This window comes from Carcharhinus amblyrhynchos, chromosome 19 (genome assembly GCF_965287045.1).
Source record: "Carcharhinus amblyrhynchos chromosome 19, sCarAmb.v2.hapA, whole genome shotgun sequence".
Taxonomy (NCBI): domain Eukaryota; kingdom Metazoa; phylum Chordata; class Chondrichthyes; order Carcharhiniformes; family Carcharhinidae; genus Carcharhinus; species Carcharhinus amblyrhynchos.
In genome coordinates, this window is record NC_137342.1 from 31270242 (window position 1) to 31292688 (window position 22447).

Sequence of the window (22447 nt, forward strand, 5' to 3'; positions counted from 1 at the left end):
CCCGCCCTTGTCCACTACCCCGTCAGCCCCGTAGATCGACGTTCCGTAGCCGCCATTTTCCAAAGAAGGGGAGTAAATGGTACACAGATAGCAACAGATTCCACAGAGACTGTTCAAAAAGCTAAAGAAATCTCCTCAGCGTGGCATTAAATATTTTGTAACGGTTAACCTGCTCTTTTGTTTTGCTGAGGGGAGACTATCGAATTTAAAATTACAGGGCTAGTGCTGTGGGGGGTGATCAAAATACATAGGGCTATTTGTATATTTACGTTGTGGTGGAGATTATATTGCATTGTTTTGGTTTGGCAAAACGAGTTAAACGGAGTCTTTCTGTCGGCTCGGTGGACTCTTCAGGTAAGATGGTGTTACATGGCATCTGTCAAAAAGTATTTTGTGAGAAAATGTACAATTGAAGGAAAATATGCGTTGATTCCCTCCCCCTCTCCTCCCCTCTTTTGCGACCAAGGTGGTAGGTTTGGTTACGGACTGACAACGCGAAATATGGCGGGTTTAGTGAACCGTTTTTTTTAATTTAGAGGATTACAGCCCGTAATAACACTTTCTCGTTTTGAGTGTCTGTGTAATTCATTTATCAGTATGTACGAATGTTTTAAAATACAATTATGTCAAATTTTGAATCCCAGTATTCTTCAACTTTGGTCTTACTTGGACTTTTATAAATAAACATTTCCGTTTTACTCCATTTTAGTTCTCAAAGTGAAAAGAAACGTGCCTGCGATATATTCTCTGGTTAGCATGTACTGTCATCTCTCTGATTATGATAGAATACCTAGCAACGGGTAATGTTTAGATATATAATGTGACGTTAATGCTTAAGTGTCTCTTAAATTTTAGCCCTCTGTCCGAAAGATTCTTCAGTCTTTATATGCACATTTTAGTTGGTCAATAATTTTTAAATGTAGCCTGACTTTTGTCAATGCGAATTACGTAAAATAATTACGTTTAAAAGCTTTGTACCACAGATAACGTACTTCGAATTCGAGAGGGGACGGTGGACCACTGCAAACGTGGAACCAAAACATCTTGAGGGAGGGTGGACTTGTTTATCTTCGGAATTTATTGGGATTGGAAACTTTTCCTTGTATAACTGATTTTAATTCATATACATAGTTTCTAAGTAGACATTTTAAGTTCTGAATAGGTTCCAAACATCATTCCTTTTTTTGAGCGGTGGACAAGGGGAGATTTTTAAAATTTAAGTCAAGGAAGCATGCTAAAATAAAGAATATATTACTTTCCAGCTCCCGTGTGATTTGCTGAAAATTATATTTCATGACAAGTGACGAGACTGGTCATTTAAAGAAAAATGGATTTGATTTTCGTTTTCTTCAATTCTTTGAACAGTTTATGTTCAAAAAATAGGTAAATTTTGTAAATCATCACGAAAAGTGCGTGAGGAAATCGGTTGTTACAAGCGTATATCTTTAAAGTATGTGAAGCTACTCTTTTGTCCTTTGCTCTGTCAGGAAAAATGGCGGACATTTGGTATTATAGTAAATCTAATCCACTTGGGTTCTCCACACCCCATGCGGCGCTCGTTTCGTCTATCTCAAGTTATTACAGTATTGGAAGCCGATCGCAAATTTAAAAAAAATCTTTTGGGTTCATTGTATATATGACTTCAGATTAGCATTCATTTCCAGAACACATATCAATCTTTTAAAGAAAATTATTAAGATTTTGAGAAATATATTCCATAATTCCAATCTGAATCTAAATTCTACGTTTGCTGATATGAATTGTAGGTCTACCATACATTCTGATTAGTCTTGGCTATCTTGTTAAAGATGAATGTTCATTGGTTACTTGAATGCTGAAAGCAAGGTGGCCTAATGTTTACAGGTACTGGAGTGGCCTAATATGTTGAAATAGTAGCATAGGAAATTGCATTGTAATATAATATTTGATGATTAGGAACTCTTCTGTGTGGCTGATAGTTATGTTGATTTCCTGCATGGGTAAATAAGTATAGGGATCAAAATCATCACTTACGGGTTAATGTTTTTGATCATGAAAGTACTAAGACAGGCTCTGCTATTTGCACCACGACATATACGTGTTGATATTTTCAGTGAATTGTTTTGCAGTTTTATTTATATTCTTAGTTTTATTCTAATGCAAGTTTATATCAGGCCAAAACTTACAAACTGTGAAGATGTCACAGGGTCACATCATCGTAAGTTATTGGTCTAACAGTTTTGTACTTTTATTTCTGGAGATGGAAATATTACTTCTGGTTTGGAGTATTGTAAGATAAACACTTATTATTGTAGATGCTAAAGTATAACTAAAATTGCCATAGCATGATTAGATTTTGGACCACACATTACTATGGGTTGTAGGCCAGTTGACACCCAAAATAGGAAACCTATTTCATGATCATCTTAGACGGAACATAAATAATGTAAATTCCATACAATCAGAAAAGTTCTAAATGCTGTAAATATTAACATATGTCACATTGTGTACATGAAGTGTTTAATACTAGTTAAGAATTGCAACTCAACTTTTTACATATAAGTATACATATAGATTATAATATGACTTTTTGGCTAATTAAATGGCTGTTATTGTAGTTCAGTCAGCTTCTTGTGCCTGTCAAAATCTCCAAATGCACACAACGCTTTTTCAGATGATTGGATTGGTGTTTCTAAAATCCTACCTCCTGTAGTGAGTTTATTAATCATGACCAGATGTGGGTGATGCTGACAAGTACAGGGTTTATTTCCCATCCCTATTATTCTTGAGAAGGTAGAGGTGGTGGGTGCCTACTTGAACTGCTCTTACAGTGCTTGGAGTGAAGCTGCTCCCACAGTGCTATAAGGGAGAGAGTTCCAGGACTTTGATCCAGTAAGCTTTGAAGGCACCGTGACATATCAGCATTGTGTATGACTTAGAAAGGAGCTTGGAGGTAGGAAAGCTTGGAAATACTGTTTTATGCATGCCTGAGGCCCTGTTGTAGGTATTCGAGATCACAAGTTGGGAGATGTTGTCAGCGAAACTTGGTGAGTTGGTGTAGTGCATCTTGTATTTGGTATACACTCTTGCAGCCATGGTGCACCAATGGTGGAGGAAGTAAATGTTTAAGGTGTGAAGTTTCTTGTGTTGTGCAAGCTATGTTCAGCCAAGCACACAATCCTGATTTGTGCCTTGCCCTTTCTATTATGTGTTTTATTCTTACTATAATAAGACCAATATGACACAAGAAGGCACTGTTGGATCTGTTTAATGCAAGAGTTTGTACCATTAAGTATCTAAAGATTTGGCTATAGGAAGGGGTGGTGGTGAGCTAGATCCACTGGCCACTGAACAGCAATTGGTGAGAGCTCTGGCTGATTTTCCTCATTGATCTGTGATGTAAATGTCGATTGTAGCATTCTAACATCATAAATACAGTGGCTACAATGGCTGGGAATTCTGCAATGTGAAACCTGCCTCCTGATATTCTAAAGCCTGCCCACCATCTATAAGGCAAAGTCCAGGAGCATGATGCAATACTCTCCACTTGCCTAGATCATTGCAGTTTCAATAACGCCCTAGCCTAACACCATCCAAGAAAACACAGTCCACTTGGTTGGCAACTGACTTTAAACGTGCACTCCCTCCACCACAGTTGTACAATAGTGGTATTGTGAACCATATAGGAGACACACTACAACAACTCACCAAGGAATTTTTGGTATCACCTTCCAGCTGTGACCTCTACCACCTAATAGAACAAGGATTGCAGATGCACGGGCACACTACTACCAACTTCCCCTCCAAATCACACACCATTTTGACTTGGGAATATATTGCCAGTCTTTCAGCATCAAATCCTGGAACATGCTAAAAATGTTATATGTATTCCTACAATGTATGGACAAGCTCACCACCACCTTCTCAAGCAGTTGGACATGGGCAACAAATGCCAACATCAAATCAACCAATTAAGAAAAGCTGCAGCTCTGATTAAGAACATAAGAACATAAGAAATAGGAGCAGGAGTAGGCCATCCAGCCCTTCGAGCCTGCCCCGCCATTCAATAAGATCATGGCTGATCTGTCGCTGCTCAGTTCCACTTTCCCGCCCTCTCCCCATAACCCTTAATCCCCTCTCTCATCAAAAACCCATCAACCCGCGTCTTAAAAATATTTAGCGAGGCAGCCTCCACCACTTCAACGGGCAGAGAATTCCAGAGATTCACCACCCTTTGCGTGAAGAAGTTCCTCCTCAACTCCGTTCTAAACCGCCCCCCTTTTATCTTGAGGCTGTGCCCCCTAGTCCTATTGTCTTTTTTTGAGCGGGAAGAGTCTTTCCACCTCTATCCTATCCATCCCATTCATCATCTTATACGTCTCAATGAGATCTCCTCTCATTCTTCTAAACTCTAACGAGTACAAGCCCAGTTTATTCAGCCTCTCCTCATAGCTCAACCCCCTCAACTCCGGTATCAGCCTAGTAAACCTCCTCTGCACTCCCTCCAAGGCCAAAATATCTTTGCGCAGGTGATTGGAAGCCAGTAGCTGATTGACTCTGACCTATCCTGATGTTTGTGGCTTAATATCACACCCAAGGTTGCTATTACTCATCTGGTCAAATGGGAAACCACTGTGGGCGTTGCCTGTTTTCATTTAATATTGACATTTGCTTGAGTGAGGTAGTTCTTTTATGTACCCGAGAAGTAAACAAACCCAAATTAACTTAAGGACAAATTAAGAGGGGCAGCCCCCCAAAAGGAAGGGGGGACAGTCCAAAGGAAACTTAAAACATTAAATCAAACTGTGATTGTAAGGGTCTATAATACACCTCAGTCCCTGCGGTGCCCAGCGGGCGCGGAAGGTGTCATTGCTTGAGTGAGGTAGCCCCTAGACTATATTATGAGTTGGATTTTCTTTTTGCTTATTCTTCAATTCCAATTTTCTTTTGCATTACAAATTGCTGTAAGTGCAAATTGAAAGTGAGATCAATGGGCATCTTTGAATTTGGAGGCCGACTGGACCGAAAGTCTTCCTCTTTAAAGAATGAAATTTAAGAACAGAGAAACAGTAGGACACAAGGTGAATTTGGGTCAATTTAATTGCTGAATGATAAATTAAGGGGGAATAAGAGAGAGGTTGAATTAAATTGCAAGAACCTAAATCTTTTCATTAAAGGGGTTCTCAAGTCAGGTCATGAATAAGCAGTCCTAACTTTGGTGAGTTTAATTTGCATTTACAGTGCAAATCCAGCAACTTCTTGAAATTCATTGAGAGAATGATGGCAAGCTCTCATTTTTGCAATATTAACAGCAGAGTCGTATAAATTGTCAAGCACCTCGTGTCATTTTCTTTTGTGTGCCACAAATGATCTTCCCAAGAAATTTAAGACCATTGAATTCCTTGTCTTTATAGTGGAATAATAAACAAAATCTTTATTTGTTTGAGAGTCTTTTCAAGTCTGTTTTCAAAAGTTGAGTTTTCATAAATCTTCTTGATTTTAAATGTTTTTGTTTCTTTAATTTCAGTCTTTTATAATCGTCACTGATATGAGCTATTCGTTTTTGCATAAAATATACAAGCAAATTCCCTGGGCCTTTTGACAAGGGGAATCAAGGGCAAGTGAGTCTTCAGAAGTTGGGGGATAGGTCTAAGTAGACTTGGACATCTAAAAGTCATATATTATGCTTATTTTATAAAATCCTTTGGTTTAATATTTGTATTTAAATAGTGTATGGCAATTTAGGAAACAGAGAAGTAGAATTGAATGGAGCCTAGCGTTTGCAATACAGGCTGAGGAGTGGGACATGTAAAACAGTATTGCTATTGATGGGAAGGTGTCAATATGGTTAACACATTTACATTATAAACAAGAGTTTGGGAATTTATGCTGGAAAGAGCTGACAGGAACTGTGTGCAAATATCAGATTTTAAAATATGCGCAGGTAGTTTTCCTCCAGTTATCTAGATGCATATGATAATAGCTAAGTTCAGCCAGATAAATATACTCAAAATAGTTATTACATTCATGGATTTTGGATGTCCACGTGCAAGGAAAATAAACATATTAACTTGATAAAACATGTAGCATATGCATTCAAATGAATTCATTTTTACTTATGCTGCAAATACTAAGAGTTTATTGTATGATGTGACCAAACAACTATTGAATTTTTAACTGGAGTTATGTAGGTGATGCATTTCCATCATCATGAATGTTTAGATAAACAACACTTTTAGATAAACAAACTTCTCGAACTAAAGGAGGCTGATATATTATTCTTGGAAACACTGATTCTGATAGAATGAATTTTACAAGTCAGGGTTTGTCACTTGTGATGAGTTAACACAGAAAATAAAAGTTGTATGTTACATAATAGCCAATGTTCATTATTGATATTACAGCAGTGCCAACAGGTAATATTTTAATTCCAGTGTTGTAAGAGACTACATAGATGTTATGTAGGATGTATGACACACAAACATACAACCCAACTAACTAGTCCATGCCAACATTTATGCTCCACTTGAACTTGCTTGCACTGTTCCTCACCTGATTCCATCATTGAAACTTTCAATTTGCTGTACGCTGAAATGCTTCTTTAAGTGCACGTATACAATTCACTTCAACCACTACCTGTGATGATAAGTTCTACATTCACCATTCTTTCTTCTGTATTCCCTGTTGGATCTCTTGGCGACTTTCTTATATTGATGGTCTCTAGTTGGACGCTTCCCTACAGGTAGAAACAACGTTGCTGCATCCACTCCATCGAAACCTTTGATAATTTGAAATTCCTCTGTCAGATCGACCCTCAGCCTTTTTTCAAAAGAAAGTACAGTATTGGATACTATTCTCAGATATTGAAATCTGTGAAGATTATGGATATAAGGTTGTGAATCACTGCATAATAATTCACCTGAGTCTTTTGGGTTATCTTCTAAACCACAAGAACAAATTGAGCTGTTACATTGCTCACTGAAATTACTCTGTTGGAATTCTGTGTTGTGGATCCAAACCACCAAAATTGCCAGCATTGGTCAGAACCATCATATTTATTGCAATTAAATACCAGTACCAGCAAAACATAATTAGACACCTTTGCTCTGGCTGATTTGAATTCTGTTCCAAGTAACACTATTGTCTAGAATTCTGCACTTTATATGCAGAAGTTCAAATAATCAATTAGCTGTTGAAGCAGAGTTTGAGTCCATAACAGGTCAAGACCAGTGAAGAGAAAAGACAAGTTGCGATCTTGAACGTGCAATCTTAATGCATATATGTCTGGTGAAATATATATACATATATTATAGCGTCACAACTTTTCTCTTTGTAAATGCTACCTGACCTGCAATGTATTTTCAGTTCTGCTTTTTAAGGCCAGTAATATCTATGGTCTAATGCATGGGAATCCAGCATTAGTTCTCCAGGTGTTTGTATTTTTACCAGTCATCTGCTCATCTGTACTCATTACTTTTCTCAGGGTATGTTGTGTTATCTTGTGTGGTATGTCTGTACTCCTGCTTCTAGTTTCTAATTTTCTATTGTGTTAATTTATTGTGGTTGTTCAGACTTTTGTTAACTTTGAGCATGTGACAGAGGAAGTGGGTTAAAGAAAAACATGCAGAACTGGCAGGTTGTATACAACAATTTTCTGTAATTTTGACATGAAATAGTGATGTAATAGTTCTATAATTCGATAAATGTTATTATTTGAACATAATCTATACTGACATTCAGTACTGTGCTGAAGAAGTACTGCATTGTTGGTAATGTCAACCTTTGAGACATTATCATGAGTTCTTTCCGAGTTAAAAGGTCCTGTGACACTATTCAAAGAAGGGCAGGGTGATGTAGTGTCTCTGCCAAAAACAGGTCAACCGGTTATTCATCACATTTTTTATTACTTTCTGCTTTGCAGGAAGTGGTTACCATGCTGCCTGCATAACGATTTTCAGCAGTTTGTTGCATGTGATTTGTGGAATGCTTCTTAGAAGTGATGTATTTTTGGCAAAGTACAGATGGATCGTTTTCCACTGATCCCCCACACCCCCACTTGTCCATTTTTCTCCAATATATTCTCCTGAATTCACTGTCCAATTTGATTTTCAGTATTGACAAGTATCTGTCTCCATGCTATCAAAGTGAATTACATATCTTTACAACTTTCTGTGTAAAACAAGACTCTCCTGCTCTATGTTTTAAATGGCTTTAAATTTAATATTCTATCCATGATTCCTTGTGCTTTACCTTTCAGTTATTGGAAACAATATTCTACTTCTCTTAGACTGCCCCATCCTTTTCAAAATTTAAAGTACATCTGTTATTCAGTACACACTGTCTTGTAGCCTCTTGATGCAGCATCAGGCAAAAGGGTAGGTTGGATGTGCAATTGTTCCATCATTTCTGAGTAAACAAGATGGTTTTCTGCAGCCATATGTCCTAGAGCCACCATGGGGATGTGCCATTATTAGAGTTAATAATGAGTAAGGAGCCCGATTTAGTTACGCAAATGGTGAATAAAATTTATCTTGAGCAATGGTAATATAATTGAGTTCAAGTAGTGATTCGGCTACTGTGATTTGGGTAAGATTGACTTCAGTGAGATGTTACAGAGATCACCCACATTGAACAGGACAAATCAGTTAGATAAAATGATGGAAGGTTAGTGAGATGGAATAAAAAAAAAGTTAATGTGATACAGAATGAGTTTATATCCCTAAGAGATAAAAGCTCTGCTTTCCACAAAGACAGCCATAACTAATGAAATACGAGACAACAAAAGTGCATAAAAATCACACATCCTGGCAAAGAGGAAAAATGTAAAGGATGACAAAGCAGAGCTATTAAAAAAAAGTGTGAAAAATCTTTTTTTTCTTCATTCATGGGATATGAGCATTGCCAGCTAGGCCAGCAATTATTTTCCGTCCCTACTCGCCCTTGAGAATGTGGAAGTGAGCAGCTGCCGTGACCCACTGCAGTCCATGTGTTGTAGAGACACCCATAATACTGTTTGGAAGGGAGTTCCAGGATTTTGACCCTGCAATGTTGAAGGGAAGGTGATGCAGCTTCAAGTCAGGGTGGTGTGTGACTTGAAGATTAATTTGCAGGTGATATTCCCATGCATCTGCTGCTTTTGTCCCCCTAGGTGGTAGGAATGTGCTGTCCTAGGAGACTTGATGAGTTGCTCCAGTGAACCTTGTAGATGTTATTAATGAAGGGAGTGAATATTTAAAGTGGTGAATGAGCTGCCAATCAAGTTGGCTGTTTTGCCCTGGATGTGGTATGGAGCTTCACTCATCCAAACGAGTGAAGAACTCAAGTGATTTTAAAATCAAGGCACCATTATTACAGTTATATTATGAAAAAGAGGAGTGATCAGTAGTAGTGTGGGTTCATCAAACTAATGAGTGTTGCCAATAAAAACAAGGAAATGGCAGATGTTGTGAGGAGGATGCAAGGGGACTTGGATAGGTTAAGTCGGTGGGCAACGATATGGCAGATAAAATATAACGTAAATAAGTTATTCATTTTGGTAGGAAAAACAGACAGGCAGGGTATATCTTAAATGGTGAGAGGTTGGGATGTCCAAAGGGACTTGATTGTCTTTGTTTATGAGTCACTGAAAGCTAGCATGCAGGTGCAGCCAGCAATTAGGAAGGTAAATTGTAGTTAGGCCCTCTTTGCAACAGGGTTTGAGTAGAAGACTAAAGAAGTCTTGCCTGAAGTTGCAAAGAGCCTTTCTGAGACTGCACCTGGAGTATTGTGTACAGTTTTGGACTCCATATCGAAGGAAAGACATACATGTCACAAAGAGAGTACAATTGAGGTTCAATGGACTAATCCTTAGGATGGCAGATTTGTCTTTAGAGGACAGATTAAGAAAACTGGGCCTATATTGTCTAGAGTTTTGAAAAATGAGAGGTTATCTCATTCAAGTTTAGAAAATTCTTAAATGGTGTGACAGGGTAGTTGTGAATAGGATGTTTCCCCTGGCTGGTGAATCTAGAACCAAGCAACACAATTTCAGGGTAAGGCCATTTAAGACAGATGAGGAGGGAGGTGAACTTTTGGAACCCTATGCCCCAGATGGCTGTAAAAGCTCAACCACAGAGTCTGCTCAAGAAAGAAATTTATGGAAAACTAATGGCATCAAGGCATATGAGGATAGTGGGAAAAATATCATAGAGGTAAACGATCTGTTTGAATAGTGAAGCAGACTTGATGGGTCGAATAGGCTACTCCTGTTCCTATGTGTGAGTAATTACTTTGCACAAGTATTTAGTGAGGGAAGTAATCAGCATGCCAGATCTTCCAAGGAAACCAATACCGTATCAGAGATTTGATTCAGGAACCATTTCTTTAGATTAGAAAGCTACATGTGGTACTTTGCTATTTAAGAAAAGTGTGAGGGAAGCCAGGAAGTTATAGAACAGTTAGCCTAAAATCTGTTGTTGGGAAATTGTTAGTAAGGGTAGGGTGACTGAGCATCTTAAAAATGTTCTCCTGATCAGAAAGGGCCAGTGTGGATTTGTCAAGAGTAGATCAAAACTGATGAGTGAGATTGCATTCTTTGAAAAGTACATACAAACTTTGAGAAGGCATTTCATAAAGTCCTTCAGGACAGACTGTTGGCTAAAGTTGAAGCCCATGGAATTGAAGGCAAATTATTCATGTTAGGAAATTGGCTAAATAGAACGATTTGTATTGATTTCAACTAAGAACGGCTTGCAAAAGATGTATGCCTAGTCCATCACCCAAACCAGCCTCCCATCCATTCACTTCCCGCTACGTCGGAAAAGCAGCCAGCATTATCAAGGACCCCACACACCCCAGACTTACTTTCTTCTGTCAGGGAAAAGATACAAAAGTCTGGGGTCACATAACAACTTACTCAAGAACAGCTTCTTCCCTGCTGCCACCAGACTTTTGAATGGACCTACCTCGCATTAAGTTGATCTTTCTCTCTGCCCTAGCTATGACTGTAACACTATGTTCTGCACCCTCTCCTTTACATCCTGAAGGATCACCCTGACTTGAAATGTTGGCTCTATTCTCTCTCCGTCGATGCTGTCAGACCTGCATGATTTTCCAGCTTTTTCTGTTTTTGTAAGCTGTGTAGTTGGAAGCATACAGGGTTGGAAGAATACAATTGCAAAGATGTAGCAAATTGGAGATGATCTGCCTTTAACCTAAAAGGACTGAACAGGGGGGATACTTTTTAAATCGTTAAAAACTACAAACCAGGGATGAACAAAGGGATCTAGGGACCAGATACATAAATCATTAAGAATTTCATAAACAGGTATGGAAAATAATCAAAAAGGCTAATGGAGTCCTGGCCATTTAGAAAACTGGAATACAAGTCTGATTCACTGTGTGGGCATCAGACCTCAGAAAGGATATATTGGCTTTTAAGGGAATGTAGATAACATTTTCCACAATGCTAACTGAGCTTCAAGGGTTAAGTTACAAGCAGCCTAGAAGGTTATGTGGTCATCTGATTTATATTGTATGAACATACAAGTTATGAGTGGAAGTAGGCCCTGTTGAGCCAAGGGGAATAGATGAGGTAGATAGAGATGAGCTATTCCTGCTGGTTGTGGAGTCTAGGACTGAGGGCATAGTGTAAAAATTAAAACCAACCTTGAGGAGTTCTACACACTGAAGGGTTTATTTCCACTTCATGTAACATTTGATTCTAGATTAATTGGTAATTTAAAATTAAGATAAATAGATTTTCATTATTCATGTGTATTGAGATATGAACAAAAGTGGATATCTGGAGTTAGATCACCGATCAGCCAATATCTCCTTGAATGATGGATCAGGCTCAAAGTACTTTATGTCCTACTCTTCCTACATCATATGCACACTAATGCCTTTCCTTGAATCCAGTTTTCCTGTAATGGTGTCTATCTTGGTTTGAGTGCAGCCCCCTTTAAATAGATAGCTGTTAATAGTGTTTTGTGAATATGTTTGTCACATCAGGAATAGTTAGGGGACTTATGTCCCAGAACAGAAAACATCTGTATTTTAAAATGAAGCAGACTAAATTATAACAAGATATGGCTGATAACATTATTTTCCGGTTGTATATCTTTGATCCTTGTTACTGACATATTGTTAACATAAATTTACTCTTTATTTGGTTGTATAGTTGCCTTTTGTATTAATAGTTGATGTACAATAAATATTCTATGCTGTTGTAGAACCAGATCTAGGGTTGTATGTTCTAAGACCTCTAATTCTAATATCAAGATATTTAGACAATATATATATTGGTCTACGACTTCTTGTTTATTGCAGTTAATTATTCTCTTAACCCACATTTTAAAAATGAATAATAAAATATTTATAAGTAAACTTTGGATACAAGTAATAGATCAAACTAATCATTGGTTGAAAATGTGATTTAGTCAAATAATATACCATTAAATTTTTTCAAGTGAATATTTTACATTAAATATAGCGGAGACTAGTGTAGAACTATTTGTTTGGCTATTATGTCACAAAATCAGAGAATGAGCATTTGATTTCTTCCACTTGCTTTAGTTTTCAGTCTCGTGATTAAGCTTGTGTGGTGGGGAAGGAGTAAGTGGTTTGACTGTCTATTGAGTAATTCTTATGCATCTCCTGGAATCAAGGCATTTGCAATATATGGAAGTAGGTTGACAGCTTGTCGGAAGGTGGGAGATTGAGTTTTTGTAATAAAAGCCCTTTTAAAAGATGTGATTTCCAGAAGTATGCATTTGAATTATAATTGTATATTTAATTGCAGGTGTTGTGAGAATCTTTTGGCCTAAGTTTGTCTTTTAATGTGAAGTATGCAGGAAATTTGATACTGAGTTATGCAGCATTTCTTTCAACTCTCAGCTCAATTAAAATCTGGTTGTGATTGATGGGATATTGTCTCTCATTGCAATCCAGCTTCATAAACAGCATTGCATACATACAGAACTTCTCGTTTGTTTTGTGTTGATTAACAACCTTCCAGAGGGACCATGTGGATGATTACATGTGAAGTGGTAATGTGATTGGACTATGATGTTTCTGGGAAGCTTTACCCTGTATCTGATCTAAACTACCAATGACCCGAGATTTATAAAAAACTTTAGTAACTATTAGCTAATATATTAGTAGTAATAAGCAAGTGTTTATGCTTTACACAAGCCTCTTCACACCTTCGTTTTACCCCACCAAGACATCCTATTCCTTTCTCCACCACCTATGTATCTAGCTTCTACATAAATGTGTTTATGCTGTTCTCCTCAACCATCTTGTTGCAAGGTCCGTATTCTTAAAATTGAGCCAAAAAACCTTTTTCAAAAGTTTTATATGGTAACTTTAACATAGGAAATGTCTCAAGACATAAGACAAAAACATAATCAGTCAAAATATGGATGTTCAGCTGTAGAAGGAAATCTCAGAGAGGTGAAGAAGGCAATAGGAAGGATGAATGCAATTTTAATAAAGAGATGGATTTTAAGATAGGATGTTATGGAGTGGTAGACCACTTCTAGAGCGTTTAGACATTTAATGGGGTAGAAAGGTTAGGTGCATACATAAACAATCACTGTCAACACCCTGGAGATTGCCATGGACCAGGAACTGAACTGGAACAGCCATATAGTTAGCTACAAGAGCAGGTCAGAGTCTGGGAATTCGGTGGAGGGTAAGTCACCTTCCCAAAATGTGCTATCATCTACAAGGCCTACAACAGGAGCATGATGAAATATTCACTACTTGCTTGGATGAGTTCAGCTCCAACAGCACTCAAGCTCAACATCATTCAGGACGCACCCATATGCCTGATTGGCTCCCTATCCACCACCTTCAACATTCAATTCTTCCACCATTGGCACACAATGACAGCAATGTGTACCATCTACAAGATGCACTGCAACAACTTACCAAGGCTTCTTTGACCTCTACCACCCTTGCTACGAACACCTCTATTCCCCTCCAAGCCACACCACCCTGACTTGGAACTATATCACCTTTCCTTTGCTGTCAGTGGGTCAAAATCTGGAAGTCCCTTTCTAACAGCAATGTGGGCACACCAATGCAACAGAACCGCAGTGGTTCAAGAAGATGGCTTACACCACCTTTACAAGGGAATTAGGGATGGGCCTAGCCAGCGATACCCATATCACATGAATAAATAATTGGAATCTATGATTTGTAGTTTGTCATTGGTGCCTTGCAACTCACTGTTAGATGCAGTTAGCACCACCAAAATGTGTCCAACCAGTGTTTGCTTTGGCTGTGGTCAAAAACAAGGAGCTGAGTGATTATGGACTCTCTTGTCTGTGCCTGTTCCGAGTCAGTGAAGCAATTTCAGTTTGTCTAACGTTCTGAAACCTTCCAAGTTACTGGGAAGAGAGAATTTCTAATGCATTAGTTAGTGCTAATGATATTAAAACTATGCTGATCCTGATGCTGTAAAAATTGCTATGCGACATGTACGGTAGTTAGACAATGATTGGTTAGATTAAGCAGTGTTATTAGGTGACGATGAGTCCAGGCACTGGCATGGTCATGCAAAGATCACTAACTATTCCGTGAACTTGTATAATGCACTTCTGCATTCATAGATGTTTTTGCCTATTTTGCCATCAGAGTTTATTTACAAGTAGATTGAACATAGACAATAAAATTAAAGATGAATTGTAATATTAAATCTTGAAGTGATTAGAAGATTGTGCATTTGTGCCAGTGTGACCGTGTACGTGTGCCAGTGTAGCTGTGTGACCCATAATGATGGATGCTTCTGACGCTAGGTTATATTAGAGTAACTCTGGTGAATGAGATTCTGTTTGCCTTCCCTGCCAAGGAGATGGTCACTAAAGAAGCTGATGAGTACAGGTTGATGTTTCTATAGGCAGAGAGTAGTTACAGAACATGATGAACACTAAAACTGATCAGTCTGGTCACACTCAAAAAAGTCGGAGGTGCGGAGTCTCACCAACATCTGCTTGCCTTTTTGCAAATGAATTATGTGATCGTATGGTTGCGTATTGATTGTGTTCCACCATCTTTTCTCCTAATCAGCTATTTTGACATCTTTGCGGTTGAAGAAGTGTGTAGGACACTTTGTTGACCCATGTGGGTATTACAGACATCCAGATCCATTGTTGTGTACTAGGTTCATTTGCCATCTACTGCTTAATCCAAGCTCTCGTCAGATGCTTTCCAAAGAGGTCTGCCAACTACAAGACTGATTTCCTCTTGTAGGTACTGGATGATGAGGCTGAGCTTCTTACTTTTTTACTGTGTCCCTTTCTTACCACAAATATAACTGAGACTTAGGTCTGCAATTTCTTGGTAGAGAATTTCTTAGTTTTGCATGTTAGTGTACTCTCAATTGAGATTTGTAGCTCAGTTCAGTTGGTAACAAAGCAAGATTGAATTAAGTACAGGCATGCATACATACAGTAAACTATCTGTGAGAATTCAGTTTTCAATTTTACTTCACTAATTCAAATGTTTTCTGAAATAGGGCATTTTATACTAACAATCAGATTTGTATACTGAATGGAATGAACTTAGTGTACTGAAATTCTGAAATGTACAAAAAATTTATTTTGGTTTTGGACTACAAGGCACTTTTTATTAAATATTTTTATGGTGCCTGAAGGTTGACAAACATTGCAGAATTCTCCTTTGGAAAAAGCGGTGGTCTGATAGGAGTTGAATATTAATTTTTGCTTCTGGTTAGGCTATTCGGATTGGAGGCCTCCATGAGATCTGCTGTTTTCAGAATGTTTACTCCCATTCACATCTTAAAACTTGTATCTAAAAGACCTTGAGGAACTGATTTTAGATAGGAAGACCTATTTTTTTGTGGCACCCCAATCTTAGACAAGATCTTCTGTGTGGCTTGATTTAATGAGCATTCTGCATTATCCATTGATCTCTGGAATTCTTCATTTTATGATAGATTTGAAACTTACCGTCCAGCACTCGTGTCTATTCCTGTTTTTAATCAGAGGGAGGCGATTGTGTTGTGGGAGTCTCAATGGATTAGTAATGCAGAGACCCAAATAATGCTCTGGAGACATGGGTTCAAATTCCACCACAGTAGTTTGTGGAATTTATTTAATAAAATCTGGGAGTGAAAGTTAGTTTCAAGTTATCACTACTGACACTATCATCAATTGTTGTAAAAACCCAGCAATGCAGTGGCACAGTGGTTAGCACTGCTGCTGCTGCACTAGCCATTAGCACTGCAGCATTAGGGACCCAGGTTCAATTTCGGCCTTGGGTAATTTTGTGTGGAGTTTGCACGTTCTGCCCATGTCGATGTGGGTTTCTTCCAAGTTCTCTGGTTTCCTCCCATAGTCCAAAGATGTGCAGATTAGGTTGATTGGCCATACCAAATTGTCCTTTAGTGTCCCAAAATATATAGATGAGTGGGGGGAATAGATGGGGTTACGGGATAAGAGTCGGTGTGCATTTGATGGGCTGAATGGTCTCATTCTGTACTGTAGGGATTTTATGATCCACTAATTTTTTTTTAGGGAAGGAAATCTTCTGTCCTTAACCTGGTTTGGCCTACCTATGATCCTGACCTAGACTCTTAACTACTCCCTGAAATGGCCTAGTAAGCTACTCAGTTCAAGGACAATAGGGATGAATCACAAATACTGACCTAGGCAGCGACATGCACATTCCATAAAATAATAAAGCGCAAAGGAACTTCAGTACAAAATCCAAGAGCTATAGTGGGTATTATGGGGAAGAATTACACCCAACAGTATTTTTACTTAGCGCTATGGATGCCGTGGATATAGAAGCTTTCTCTTTCACAATATCACTGTTCCTTTCTCATTCAATCTATCTGTCTCTCTCTGCCTACATATATCCACTTTAGTACCTGTATCTATCTTTCAACATTTTTTGAACTCGTCCTCCTTTTTGTTAGTTTGTCCTTCTTCCATCTCATTCAGATGTCTTCCACTTTCTGTAATTCCATCTTGCATGTTTCTTTGATTTGCAATAGGGCACGCAACAAGATAGAAATCTTTTATTCTTTAGTCTGAAGAGGGTGCTGAATCTGATGAGGAAGATGCTACAGCATGAGAGAAATCAGGGGCTAGGAGGGCAGCTAACTGGAGAGAGCACTCAGCACTCCCTCGACCTGTAATCTTAGACTTCTGCCTGACAGATTTTAGTAGACCGCAAGAGCAGACCCACCCTGACAGATTTTAGTAGGCCACAAAAGTAGACCTACTCTGTGGTCCTTAGATCCACTCACACTCAAAGATAATATGTGTTAACAAAATTTGAGGAATAGCTCCTTTATGTCACGCTATGTTAGCAACCATTTCTGCTGGCTCCTGGGTCAAATGATTGACCTTGGTTTTTTTAATATTTTCAAATAAGATACATGAGGTATAAAGGACAGGTAGTGAGTGCAGAGATGATCGTTTTAAATAAACTACGGTGAATCCCAAGTTTAAGTCCCATTCTGAAGGCTTGGCACTTATGTGCAGTATTGAGGGAGTGCCACACTGGAGGTGCTTTCTTTTGGATTAGACATTAAACTGAGGCTCCTTCGACCATCTTGGTGGATATAAAGATTTAATTTTCAGGAAGAGCAGGTGGGTTTTCTGTATCCTGGCCAACATTTATTCTTCAATTGGAGTCACTAAAACTGATCATCTGGTATTTATCAAATTGCTGTTTTTGTGAAAATCCAATGTCATGTTTGTAAGCAGACCAACCAACAGTGACTACTGTTCAAAAGGTACTTAATTGACTGGGATTTAGGACATCCTGAGGTTGTGAAAAGCACTATAATTTCAAGTTTGTTCACTTCTAACTGGTCACTTAAGCAAAAAGACAGAGAAGTAGTTGTTAAGTTTCCCAGTTGCAGTCCAGTAATAAAAGGTGATGATGCAAGTCCAGCTTCTTCACAAATTCATTTGATTCACCTTTACAACTCCACATACGCACACTCCAACACCCAGTGCCACCTTTAACACCTTTATATATCCCAGTGAGTACTGTTGTTGTTTGTCCATTGTCATCGATGAGGACCTCGACACCATTAATCATTTTGAGGCTGGTTGTGGTGTGTCCGAAGATGACTGATCAGGCCAATTCAGGCATGGAATGTCCTGGCACATATTGGACAGACTTGTGTAGGCATTGTAGTTGCGCTGGTGGCTCTGGACTTGCGCAGCTTGTGCTTAAGTTGTGCTTTAGCAATGCACCTTGCTTTGTAAGCTTGATAGCCTTTGTGGATGGGGCAGTGCCAGGTAGGGCAGTTTTGTGCCAGCGATTCCCAGGTGGTTGTGTCTATGTCAGGCAACTTCAGGGAGGCCTTGAGTGTGTCTTTGAAACGTTTCTTCTGCCCTCCATGTGAGCGCCTTCCAGCAGAGAGTTCCCCAAAAAGGAGCTGCTTGGGTATGCGCTCATACAGGTGACATGACCTGCCCACCAGGTCTGCGCTCTCATCAGCAGTGTGTGGACTGATGGTAGACTTGCTCTAGAGAGAACTTCAGTGTCTGATATTTTGTCTTGCCATCTGATGCGTAATGTTCTGCAAAGACAAGTCATATGGAAATGATTGAGCTGTCTTATATGCCTTCGATACACAGCCCATGTTTACAGGCATACAGGAGGGTAGTGAGTACCGCAGTGCTGTAGACCTTCAGTTTTGTTGCTGGGCTGATTCCTTGATGTTCCCATACAATGGAGTGCAGTCTACCGAAAGCAGAACTTTCCTTTGCTATTCTGCAGTTAATTTCTGTATCAATAGTCAGTGCTTGGGAGAGGATCTGCCAGGATAAGGGTTATGGGATGAGGGCGGGAAAGTGGAACTGAGCCACAACAGATCAGCCATGATCTTATTGAATGGCGGGGCAGGCTCGAAGGGCTAGATGGCCTATTCCTGCTCCTATTTCTTATGTTCTTGTAAGTAAATTGGTCCACTGCCTGTAGTTTCTGCCCTTTGATTGTGATTATGGGTTCTGTGTACAGTACATGAGGAGCAGGCTGGCGCATGGTCTTTTTAATGTTGATGGTGAGTCCAAAGTTGTCACAAGCTACGGAAAATTTGTCCATACTGACTTGCATCTCTGGCTCTGAGCTAGTACAGTGAAAAGTCTGACAACACCAGGTTTTAGTCCAACCTATTTATTTGATAATATACTCACAAGCTTTCGGGGTTAGCCCCTTCGTCAGGGGCTAACCCTGAAAGCTTGTGAGTATATTATCAAATAAATAGGTTGGACTAAAACCTGGTGTTGTCAGACTTTTCACTGTGTTTACGCCAGTCCAACGTCGGCATACCCACATCTGAGCTAGTATACAGGGCGCAGTCATTGGCAAAGAGGAAGTCTCTCAGAACAGTCTCCTTCATTTTGGTAATAGCGGTGAGTACTATTAAACAATTAACATACAAATTAGGTCTAGAGTGGAAGGTTGCAGTTAATCCATTACTAACGGTAGTCGTTGTCAAAACTCCAAACCAACTTGTAATACTACTTTGGAAGCGATATTAAATAATCATAGATGATTTCTGACTAATCAACAGTATTATTAGCAACAAACTACCATCAGAATATGGAATTCTTATAGGCATCTTCAGGTGACATACTTTTAATTGGTTTATACGCAAATACAAGAATGAATTCCAAAACAATAAATTAATTTGAAGGCCTTCTCTTCACCATTTATTTTCGTATGTGAGACTTGGGGTGTCTCTGGCTGGCCAGCATTTATTGCCCATCCCTAGTTGCCCTTGTTCAGAAGGAATTTGAGTGTTAACCACGTTGTTGTGGCTCTGGAGTCACATGTAGGCCAGCCAGATAAGGATGGCAGATTTCCTTCCCTAAAGGACATTAATGAACTAGCTGGGTTTTTCCCAGTAATTGACAATGGTCATCAGTAGATTCTCAATTCCAGATTTTTTTCAAATTGAATTCAAATTCATTATCTGCCGTGGTGAGATTCGAATCCAGGTCCCCAGTACATTAGCTGAGTTTCTGGATCAGAATCTAGTGATAAAACTACTAGGCCAGCACCTCCCTGAAACATAAATTTACTATACAAGTATCTATTTTTAAGACCTCAATGTTTGTCAAGATGTAATCTGGAATAAGGGTACAGGAAATCTGCAAGATGGACTTAAAAGATTAATTAGCTACAGCGAAATAAAATAACAATATGAGGGGCAATAAACTGTATCTTTTCATGTAGTAATTTGAGAAATGAGGGAGTGAAGTTAGTGCACCATGGTTTCACTCGCATCATGCTTGGAGAAGCTCGAGGTCAGTTTAACTCAGTTGGCTGGACCGCTGGTTAGTGATGCAGAGAATTGCCAACAGCACTGATCCAATTTCCATCCTCACTGAGGTTATTTATGAAGGCCTTGCCTTCTCAACCTTGCCCCTTGCCTAAGGTGTGGTGATTCTCAGGTTAAATCACCATCATTTAGCTCTCCCCCTCAAAGGAGAGAGCAGCTTATGGTCATCTGGAGCTATGGTGAATATGCATTTGCTTGGAGAATAATTTATTAGTTTTGTGAGGAACTGTGGAAGTCCTGGTGACTTACCTAACCTTTATTAGACCTGTTCGACTATTTAGCAAGTATGGGAAGCAATCTGAAGATGCTATGAAATTCACCTGGATTGAAGTGGCGATAGACCCTACATGTTGTTCTCTTAGAAACAAACAACAAATAAGTTTCAGCTGGTTTTTCGAGAATGTACATTCACAAGAGTAGAAAGGATCAGCGTAAAAGTTGATAAATAATAGCTATTTTAAAAATTTGGGGAGGATTTTTCTGTTTCAGCAAATTTGAATGCAGGTGATCATGATTTCAAAAAATTGAGTTCCTTTATGCTGCCAAGTATAATGTCTCACAAATAAGTCAGATATGAACTTTGGAAAATGTTATGCTATTTTCATAAATAGGCATCAAAAATCCTACAACAGTATTTTTAAGAACCTAACATGCTGGCTTTTGACACCAAAATCTACGTATGCTGTGGTTTGTTTATTTTGCTATGTATTGCAATTGGACTTAATCCTGCAAAAGCAAAGATATTTGTTAGGAACAATGTATGGGATTGGAATATGCCTTTTTATTGTGTACCTTTATCATTCTTAGTGGAATGGCCAATTTATGCTGAATTGTGGGCAGTTCTGAGATGTGAATTGCATCAAGTAGGAACATCCTGCCAATGGCACATAACTTATATAATGACTTGTGGAAAAAGGAAATTTCACATTTATGTAGAGCAGAATGCTCCCAAGTCTGGGAATTTGGCACACTTTGGAATAGAGTACAAATAATTTTGCTCTGTGATTACCTATGCTGTACTTTGCCCAGGAAAAAGATACTGTGTTCAAACTGAAGACACATTTTATTGCCACAAGTGTGTTTAAATATCAAACTCTGTGAAGTCAGACCAATCATTTCACCAAGGACCATTAAACTAGTAGAAATATTCATACCATTGGCTGGAGCTGGTGTTGATCCTAAGCCCCAGCAGTGAAGGGGCAATCTATTAACTCCTTTTTTAAATACATTATGAATTTAAGATGGTTTTGTGGTAATAGTGCAATAAATTAATAATTTGTTTTATGACCTGTGTACAAGTTATAAATTAGTACAAATGCTATTTAGTTTTAATATATTTTGTGTTTTTTTTTTGCAGGCTTTGTGGATGCACTTAGATGTTTGCAATGAGCACTGTGGCTGGCATGCCCCAGTGTTTTGGATGCCAATGTATAGGACTCCGTAGAAGTCGACTTTATCAACAGCGAACGTCATGAGCATAGTGTTCCCAAAAAGGTTTGACACAACGGAGACCTCATATTTGGAAATGGCTGCAGGCTCAGAGTAAGCAATTTTATCGTTGATATCTATATATGTATATATATCATATATTAGATATATTCATATACTTTTGTATTAGAATGCTATTTTCTCTACATAATCATTTAAAATGATATTAACCTAGTGTTTCTGGTTGACTGGCTTGTAGAAAATACACCTTGATGTCCTGTGAAAAACCAGTTAAGAAAGATTTTTTGTTTTAAGTTTCTGCAACAAATGAATTTTAATTATTTAATGCATATGTCACTTTTTATGGCAAGAGATTTTCTGTGTTGCTGGTGACTCCTATCAGCTGTTAGCTTGGTGGGAAGCCAATAAGGCTGAGCAGCCATGAAGTCTTTATGGGTCAGAAGGGAAGCATTTCTGCTTCTCATGGCCCTTGAGGTGTGAGAAAATTAGTTGTGAAACCATGCCGCTTCTGGCCATCAGTTTGTACCAGCTTGGTTCTGCTGTCAGACTGCAGACACTGTAGTCTCCTGCTGACATTTTGTTCAGATGACATTGCGGTGCTGCTATTGTAATCAGGTCATGAGGGGAGTCTTGACCGTCTTGAAAGTCGGCGAAGGTTGGATGGTGCCCTTCAGAAATGGAGTAACCTCAAATGGCAAATTG

General features: G+C 38.7%; 1 protein-coding gene across 5 annotated transcripts in view; it reads left to right on the top strand.

Moving 5' to 3' along the window:
• The first annotated feature begins 55 nt into the window (after positions 1 to 55).
• Positions 56 to 22447, top strand: part of kmt2e (lysine (K)-specific methyltransferase 2E) — a 107420-nt gene continuing 85028 nt past the window's right edge. For all 5 annotated transcript variants that reach the window (XM_080207486.1, XM_080207489.1, XM_080207488.1 and 2 more), the window contains exons 1-2: positions 56 to 354; positions 21654 to 21838. Coding sequence is in view for 1 of the 5 variants with exons in the window: in XM_080207487.1 (XP_080063613.1) it covers positions 21768 to 21838 (71 nt within the window). In the remaining 4 variants the exon portion in view is untranslated. The remainder of the gene's footprint in view (positions 355 to 21653; positions 21839 to 22447) is intronic.